The 9,912-nt window shown below is 36.4% G+C and overlaps 1 protein-coding gene across 6 annotated transcripts in view; it reads right to left on the bottom strand.

Annotated features, from left to right (window-relative positions):
• CBLB (Cbl proto-oncogene B, E3 ubiquitin protein ligase) overlaps positions 1-9,912 on the bottom strand; it is a 231,067-nt gene that overhangs the window by 73,425 nt on the left and 147,730 nt on the right. For all 6 annotated transcript variants that reach the window (XR_001364241.1, XM_005877423.2, XM_005877425.2 and 3 more), the window contains exon 10: positions 4,472-4,675. Coding sequence is in view for 5 of the 6 variants with exons in the window: in XM_005877423.2 (XP_005877485.1) it covers positions 4,472-4,675 (204 nt within the window). In the remaining variant the exon portion in view is untranslated. The remainder of the gene's footprint in view (positions 1-4,471; positions 4,676-9,912) is intronic.

The following is a 9,912-nucleotide window of genomic DNA, read 5'->3' as shown; positions in this document are numbered from 1 at the left end:
TTTTACTATATAGGATAGAGGCCTGGTGCACGGGTGGGGGCCAGCTGGTTTGCCCTGAAGGGTGTCCCGGAGCAGGGTGGGGGTCCCCACTGGGGTGCCTGGCCAGCCTGGATGAGGGGCTGATGGCTGTTTTCAGGCTGGCCACACCTCTTTCAGGGTGGAGGTCCCCGCTGGGGTGCCTGGCCAGCCTGGGTGAGGGGCTGAGGGCCGTTTGCAGGCCCCTCCCTCGGCTGCTGGCCTGGGTGACCCAAGCCTCCCGCACGCTTAGGCCAGCTCCATGGCTGCCGCCCACAGGCCCCTCCTTTGGCGGCTGGCCCAGGTGGGTGGGAAGCTTGGCTTCCTCTGTCACCGGGGATGACCCAAGCCTCCCGCCCGCTCTAGCTGGCTCTGTGGCCGCCTCCATCTTTGTCCCGCTAATTTGCATACTCCTGATTGGCTGGTGGGCATCACAAAGTGATGGTCAATTTACATATTTCTCTTTTATTAGTGTAGAAAAAGCAAGAATTGGGTGATATGTTAAGTTTTTAATTAGTAATATATTTTAATTGACGACAGCAACGTTAAGAGAATGTAAATAAAACTACAAGACAAATAATTCCCTTGATCTATGGTCACACCCATTTTTGTTCTTTTATGGCAAAAATCATTTATATTTTAAATACTGTTTTAAAAAATATAATGTTTAAAACCAAATGAATTAATCTGGGTTCATATACTAATTTCAGTCTGTCAATATTTTTATTATGTATGAAAATCTTTATTTTGCTTGTAATTTTATGTATTTGGTGAATAATAATACATTATATCAACATAATTACTAAGGAAATATTAAGACTCCCCTTTACACCCTTGGCAAAATGAAACAAAATTCTGACTAGCAACAGATACCTTTTCTAAGCTCTGATCTCCCTGAAGTCAGAGAGAAGGATGTGATCCTACCAATCATGCCCTGGAATTCCTTTGAGGGCTCACATCAGATCCAATTATCCTAGAAATTCTGACACTTCAAGGACACAGGCAATGGTACAACTTGAAGCTAAATCTAAAACATGTTCCAGTTAAAATCATAAAACAGCCTATACCAAGAAAGGCGACCAATACACTGTATTATATATCTATAAGTTCTATTTGCATCTGTAAAATTATCATTATGATATATATTTAACTTATAATAATACAATCTATATGTTTAGTATGCTACTATTTATAAACTCCGGCTGTGGGATGGGATCTCACCAAGGTAACAGTAATATACAAACAGCTCAGTCCTCTATGATATGATGGAAGCATTACTATTTTTTTTTATATGTTGATTGATTCTAGAGAGAATGAGAGATGATAGAGATAGAGATAGAGATAGAGATAGAGATAGAGATAGATCGACTTGTTCTACTTATGCATTCATTGGTTGCTTCTTGTATGTGGCCTGACTGGATAGAACCTGCAACCTTGCCATATTAGAATGATGCTGTAACCAACTGAGTAAACCAGCCAGAGAAAATCATTACTAATTTAAAGATTGCAGTATGCTTAAGATAGGCAGAAAGATTCCACAATATAGTCATCTACCTATTCATAAAAGAAGAGAAAGATGAGATGAGAATTTGAAAAAGCAGATTAAAAAAAATGAATTGTTTTGCTGGACAATGACTGTAGTTACTCTTGGAGTTGAGAAAATAAAATAGTTTTAAAATGAATGAATAAGTGAATGAGGCAACAGAAAGATTAAATAAACATAGAGAAGGAAAATTCTGGCAGAAGAGCTATGATGTCAAAATGACTGTGTTATATTTGTTTATAATCTCAGCTGTATGACAGAACTGGATAAAACTTACAATTTGATGTATTGTACATATATATTCAGATTGGAACAAAGATAAAAAGATGTACAGGATCAGGTCACTGGCCTCAAAGAAGATTTAGTAAATATTCATTGAGTGTGTTTAGGTGCCAGGGAACACAAAGGTAATAAGACACTGGCCCTAGCCTTAAGAATTAATAGTCTCATAGAGAAGACAGTCCTCTAAATAAAACACTAACAATTCAGTACTTCTACTGAAATGGAAGTACATATAGCATGTTATGGGAGCATAGGTTCAGCAACCTTTTTGCCAGTTATTCAGAAATAACTGATGCTTTTATCTACATTAATATTTAGGTTTTACTAAGTGGCAGCGATTTATGAAATATTATAAAATCCAGTCTGTTTAATTGACTAGAAGCAGATCAGTGCACAGAAAGGCATTACATTGAAATATGATTCCTCAACCTAAAAAGAAATAATTACAAGTTCTTTAAATTTCTCCAATATCTAACTGCTATAGGAATGTATAGAAATAATTGACTGTAATGAAAGCTCTTACTCAATGACACTATTGACTGTCAAATAAGCCACTGAATTGGTAGTTTTGGGACAATAATGTCTGAAAGTACCATTCTCTTTTCTGCATAAACTAAAGAGGAGATTAATGTAAAAATTCACTCAGCTCCCTTGCCAGAGAGCTTGCAGGTACGTAGGGAGAACCAAACATGCATGGCCGAGACAGAGCTAAAGAGGTAGGGAAAACCACTCCAGCCACCTTCAGCATTCTGTTCATTTCACGTTACCAGTGACTCTTTTCACTAGCCAGGGCACCTCCTGAAACAGAGCTCAAGCTTCAACTTGTTCAATGGGAAATAGGCCCAGAATGCAACTTTTCCCAAAATCCTATATGGCAAATACCGTTTCCGCCCAAGCAGTAAAGGGTACAAAATTCTTAAAAGAATTGCTCTTAAGACTTCCCCTGACATGAATCACTGAAAGAAGAAAATCCATTTAGTAAAGAAGATTGAAATGCCCTTTTTCTAGCTAGAAAACATTATCATCTAAGTCATCTGGACTACTTGACCTGTTGTTTGCTTCTAAAACACTTCTGTATCATTCCCTATTATCTGTGCAGTCAATAAACATTCTTTAAATGCTTACAGTGCCCTAGGCCTGGGGACTATATCTTAAGAGCCAGATAGTGAATATTTTAGGCTTTGCAAGTCAAGGAAATTATGTAGGTACTTGTAAAATCATTTAAATATATAACCATTTAAAATGTAAAATCATTCTTAGCTCACAGAAAACCAAACAAAAATAGGCCATAGTCTGCTGATTCGAGTGCTAAATCACAGTCATATATCCAGACAAAACTAAGATCATTAGGTTATTAAATTTAAATGAAATGTATTTTGCACCAAGACCTAGTTTCTTCCAGTAAAGCCTGGAGGAATTATCTAATGAAACTCTGTCCAACAGAATTATCTACTGGATACTTCTATTATATGTACCTTCATTAGATACTTCAATACCTATAGAAAATGTTTTATTTCTGTCAGGTTTAATACAGTAGTCATAATGCAAGTGGCCACTAAGCATTTAAAATATGTCAAGTGTGTCTGAGGAATGAAATTTTAAAATTTTATTAAATGTTAATTATTTTAAATTTGCATTTGAATAGCCATTTATGTTCTCTGCTTCAAGTGATTTCCTACCAGAAAGAGATGCATATGGCAAATACAACTTGATGCCATTTCACATTATCAGCACTCCACCCTGGCAAATAGGTTTCCTGTTACCTGCCAAATCCTAATGAATTGTAGTGGAGGTCCCACAGGCTGTGTAGGCCAAGTATGAATACAGCAGGGAAGAGGGCCATGATTGATTAGCCATGCCTGCCATGAGTTGGCAGGCACCTTCATATGGTATTTGCAGGCTCTTTAATACCACTCATTGCCATTTCGCTGACATTGAGAGCACAGAAGTTCTGAATATAACCTGAAATTCATGCATCTACTGTACAGAAAATAGCTTGATATCTAGAGTCTAGCTCTCTTGATCATTCTATTTCTAGTTTGTAAATTACTCAATTGGCATTCTGGTTCATTGACTAGTCTCTGGTGAGCTTGGTAAACTCCAACTGGGCAGTAGCATCCATTCTCAGTGAACTCACAAAGTCAATTTTGTGAGTCAGCAACACTGAACCACAGATTATGGTAAATGCACAAAGGTAAATCTTTGTGACCTCTTAGTAGCCAACAGAAGGCTGACTTTCCTGGGAAGAAAAGAACTTTATTGGACACCTCTTTTAGACTTCAACAAAGACTAATTTTAATCAGTTTCATCATTTCCAATTTTAATAACTTTATTTCTTAATGTTTATTCACATTCTGCTGTTACCAGTCTTAGCTATTGTATAGTTCTATATGAAAGCTCTCACCATCTCTCATTTTGAAGTTATTACCAGTGAGAATGTAGTTTGAGTCCACAGTTCTTTCACATCCTATGAATTCATCATCCTGTCAACATACCTTGTATCTTCACCTTCCTTTTGATGCCTGAATCTTTCTTTCCAAAACACACTCAGTCACACTGCATCTGTAACACCATCATATCTTTTTCATGCCCACAAACCACCCTAATTAAATCTATGTTTTCCAGTTTTACCTTTCGAACATTTGCCAACCGATTCATCATCAAGGACTCCTCTCGGTCATCGTCATCATCCAAGTCGAGCATCGGCATTCCAAAGGGGTCCATAATGCCGCAGCACCGGGAGCCTTCGTCTCTTGGATCAAAGGGGTCCACAATTATGGGCTCCGTTCCTTTTATTTCACAGCGACAGAAGGGGCAGCCCTGGCCATCTGACTCCTGAACAAACACATAAAATGTGCTGATTGGTCTTTGTTTAAATAAAACAGTACTGGGAGGAACCAAAGTTTTATAAGTATAAAACAAAGTTGCAAAAAAAGATATTTTAGGCTAGTCAGTGGGGGTAGGGGAAGCAGTAGTGGAATAGAACAAAAAGCCAAAATATATGATAAATGTACAGTATTTCTAATTTCAAACTTTTAAAGAAAAATTCCTTTTTAAAAAAATTTTGCTTTGCCAAAGAAAAGGAACCTAATCTAATTTTCCTGAATCTTCACTAATAATTTTAATGTATCAAAACTTTAGTGCTGCAGAAAACGAGAAGTTGAATCATGTCCCTCTTTAACAAAAGGCACCAATACTAAACATTTTATAAAAAGAACATTTTTTTCAAAAGTTCATTATAAATAAAATAATAGGAACTATAAGAATAATCCATTTTAAAATCCATTCTGGAAAAATTCCTGTGCATAAAACTATGGCTAAATATTACCATTTTAATTGCCTCAGTCTTTTAAAATCTTGATTTATAAGTAATCAGTGGGAAAAATAAAGTAAATCTACATTCAGAAGCCATAATCTGTCCTGAGAGCCCGCATCCTGGCACAGCTCATATGGAAAATAACACTATGTGACATAGCAAGCTTTGCCCCTCATCTTTTAAACTAGATATTACAAAAAGATTTGTACAAATACTTTTGGGACATAAATTTATTTATTGGTAACTAATAAAGGTTTTATTCAAAGTCTCCCAATTCCATTTCTCAAAACTAACTGCCCTCAGAATTCCCAATTAGCAGGAAAATAGGACAAGACTTTTCTCTTGCTCTGCTGATTATGCTGCTTCATAAAGATAGATGGTGTCCAGCTGGTGTATGGCTCAGTGGTTGAGCATCGACCTATGAACCAGAAGGTCATGGTTCGATTCCCGGTCAAGACAGGTTGTGGGGTTGTGGGCTTGATCCCCAGTAGGGGGTGTGCAGAAGGCAGCTCATCAATGATTTTCATCATTGATGTTTCTATCTCTCTCCCTCTCCCTTCCTCTCTGAAATCAATAAAAATATACATAAAAAAGGAAGATAGATGGTATACTATATTCACCACTATATTTTTGTTTCTGCATTTTACCCTGAATTTAGCAGTTTCATTTAAGAAAAAATAAAAGTCATAAAATCATTGAAAGGCAGAAATGGGATGAATCAGAACCATTTTAGAGAGAAGGGATGCAAAGGAAACTGACATCTTTAAAGAAACCATTCCGTACTTAATTCAAGACTGCCCCATCTCCTTAGTATGATGGGAAACTGGTGATCTACCTGCCCTACAGTGACACACTGACTAACTGTGGAAAAACACTCTCACTCTCCTCTCACGGGACAATGACTGAACAACCCCTCTATGGTAGGTAGGTAGTTCTTTCCCAATTGTCACTCAGATCAGCAAACTGAACATCTACATTGCCAAAGAAATTATCAAAGGAACACATACAAACAAACACTCTTTGGGTTAGTTAATGAGAAGAAATTGCAACATTCCCTTAGAATGGTAAAATAGTTGAAACAAAGTGGTGAAGAAAAATATATAGACATGCTAATACATATTTAAGTTGCCTCAAAGCCCACCGGACCTGACTGGGCACATGTGACATTAATTCCACACATGCTCAGGTGGGCTTCGAGGCAACTTAAATATTATTTGCTCCACATTTTATGAATGATAAAATTGAAAATATCTTAACCTGATATTTTCTAGCACAGGAGTAAATATTTAAGCAAAATTAAACCTTTCAATAAAAAGAACATTAAATTTAAGTACACATTGAATATATGTTGTCATCTGGGTAAATCCCCTTATTATAAAAGTCAAAAGGGATCTATATTGTGTGCCACTCCTGGAATTTTCTTACAGATCTGCATAAAATAATTTCAAAAGGGTTGTTCTAATATAAGAGCAGGATGTGAAAGAGCTGATGTTCCCTGTGTCTTTGCTGTATGGAGGATGGAAAACAGTACTCTGGGCTGTAAGTGGATACTTCATTCATTCATTCATTGAAAAAAATATTAGAGAAAGATTTAAACATATACAAAAGAAGAGAGAAAGTATAATGAATCCGTATGTGCCTATCACACAACTTCAACCATTATCAATTCACCCAATCCTGATTCACCTGTACTTTTGTTTGCTTCCTCCACTCTTGGATTACTTTGAAGCATATCCTACACATTACATAAATTCATCTGTAAATGTTTTAGTCTGTATTATCTACAAACAGAAAATCTTTTAAGGTCTAACTACAATATAATTATTACTAAAAATTAGTCCAGTCAATCTAAAACATTAAAGTCATACTATTTTTAGTGCATTCCCCAGAATGTGTGAGCCACTATACTCAGCTCCAAAGGCTTCTCTTAGAACCTTCAAGGTCAATTTGCATGTTGTTTTGGTTAAAAATGATTTACAGTTTGTCATCTATTTCCAAACAAAGGGTAACTACAAAGATTAAGTTTGGAAAGGGAAGGGCTGAAAGGCAATAACAACTTGATGATAAAAGAAAAAGACTGGGACCAGTTAATCTAAAACCCAATTTAGGTTTTACTTCATCTCTCCAACCTGAAATGCTATACAAATCACTGATGTGTGTTAGAGTGGCTGTTTTATGTATATACCACAAAAGATATCTTCAGCTTTATCTTTGTTGAGAGTTAATATTATTCACTAGATCAAAACAACAGCTGCAATGTACATCCTTTTTGATTTGCAAACAGATCACGCTAAATGTGTCTCCCTAGTGGTATTTACTGTAACAGGACTTCACTCACCCTCTTTCTCTGTAAACTGACTACTGTCATATGCAAATTAAGTTTCACCATAAATTCTCAAATGCCACCTTGGTGCTCTGCCCTGGTTTCTGTTAAATAGTTGATTGACTACCCATGAGGGATGTCTTCCACAGGCATATAATAACTCATCAGCTTGGGCATCAATAATTAAAATAATGTTTCTGTCAACATATAGTTAATGCAAGATCAAGGAGCATACTTTAAAGAAAAAGAAAGACCAATAAATAACTCCTTTTCTAGCCTCCAACATATTAACATTCTGAGAATGTTAAGAGGAAGTACTTGGGACTCCACCATTCTAATTGACTCAGTAGATTTCACTTCCTCAAATACCTCCGAAACAAAAGATACAGAAGTTATCAGGAGTACTAAGCTCATCTGAAATTTAACTATGTAATATGCTCAAAATAAAATCATTCAGGTATATGCCAACCATTAATACCATAAATCAGTGATTTCCAACTGGTCTGCCACAAAAATTTTTAAAACATGCAATACCTGACTATTTAGTCAGGGGCACTGACCTCTTTTCCCTTACATTGTCAAATAAAATAATGACAACATCTAAGACAACAAGCGGCGCCTGGCATGAATGAATAAAAATTATACAAGTTTTTGTTTTTGTCAGATCAGCAAAAAGTATATATTTGATGTGCCACAGAATTTTAGTAATTAGTTTATGTATATCAGGAGATGAAAAAGGTTGAAAATCACTGCTATAATTATATTAAATATAAATATAACTTTAGGTAACCTGAGAACAAATCAACATTGACAAAAAATAGGAAAAAAATTATTTCCCTCCCAAATTTACCATTCCTTAATAACATCTTATTTAAAAATCTTAATAAATGCTACCAGAGTCATCTCATTATCATCATGTCAGTTACCTTCCATATCCTTTCTGTTTTAAATACTGTTCACAAGGATTTTATCTCTTCAATAAGTACTTTCTTTCATTTTTTACAATAAACATTATATGTAGTACAATTTATTTGCTCTCAGGATGATTAGTTGAGGACACATTTTAAGATCAAGCACTTCATACCTTCACATATATACAATATATGGAGGGCCTGAGAGGATACAAAGGACTTCATGAGTCTCGTGTTAGTGTGTGTTTTATGTTTTTACTGTGTGTTTGTAGTTTTTGTATAGTCTAATTTACATTACCTTGTTATACTTCAGGTAGATTTAGAGTTCCCATAAATCTTTTTTCTAAACATGGAACAATTAGAAATAAATAGATAACTAGATAGATAGATAGATAGATACACTGAGAGTAAATTGGGTCCATACTAAGCATTTTCAGAGCATAATATTTCCCACACAAACTCAATAACTTCTTGTTAAAAGAATAAATAAAAGAATGAATGAGGATTGTTAGTAGTAATCTTAGACTAAATAACCCAGGGTTGGAGAGATCTTCGGTTTAGTGCTCTTTTATGATGGGCAAGGGAGAAGACATTGGTGAATCTAGACTTAGAACTTCTAGTTTTAATTTGGGAGGTTCATGAAAACAGTGAATCAGAAAAGGAATACAGACTTTCTGAGTCAGAACAATTGGATTGGAATACTACACCCTCCAATTGCAACTATGTGACACTGGATAAGCCATTTCATCTTATTTGTATGGTGTGAGAGAATGTATGTTTTAAGGAACATCTTAAAGATAAAGCAAGATAAATTATTTCAAAGCTTTCCAAAGTGCTATGTGAATTCCAGCTGGTATCTATATATATACAAGCCTAAGCGACCAGACCACTGGAATGACCGCAAAGACTGGAACGACTGGTTGCTACGATGCACACTGCGGCGGCCAACTGGCCCGATCGAGGCCCCAATGGGCCCCCCCGACCCTGATCGGGGGTGGGGATAGCTGGCCAACTGCACATGGCCCCACCCGCAGCCAGCCCCAATCAGGGTGGGCTGGCACAGGGCCTCTAGTAATTACTATAAAAATAGTCTCAATAACAAAGAATATAGTAAGATAACTGAGGAAACATCTTAGCATCTGAAAGAAGTTCATAAGAATCCCATTTTGAAATGAAATGAATTTAAAAACTGCAGGTCCTGGCCAGGTAACTCAGCTAGTTAGAGAGTTGTCCTGATAGCCAAGGTTTCAGGTTCAATCTCTCCTGGTCACGGCACATGAATGCATAAATAAGTGGAACAACATATTAATGTTTCTCTTTCTCCCTCTCTCTCTCCCTGCTTCTTCTAAAATCAATAAAATAAATAAAAATTGCAGAATTATCAGTGTATATAAAGTACTAATCAGAAATATGAAATCCTATCTAAAAAGAGAAACATGGTAATTAGCCGTACGACCGCTCCCCTTCCCATTGGCTAATCAGGGCGATATGCAAATTAACTGCCAGCCAAGATGGCGGTTAA

The sequence above is a fragment of the Myotis brandtii genome, unplaced genomic scaffold, assembly GCF_000412655.1.
Source record: "Myotis brandtii unplaced genomic scaffold, ASM41265v1 scaffold519, whole genome shotgun sequence".
NCBI classification, from domain to species: domain Eukaryota; kingdom Metazoa; phylum Chordata; class Mammalia; order Chiroptera; family Vespertilionidae; genus Myotis; species Myotis brandtii.
Note: the sequence above shows the minus strand (reverse complement) of the source record. Positions and strands in the feature narration are given on the sequence as shown.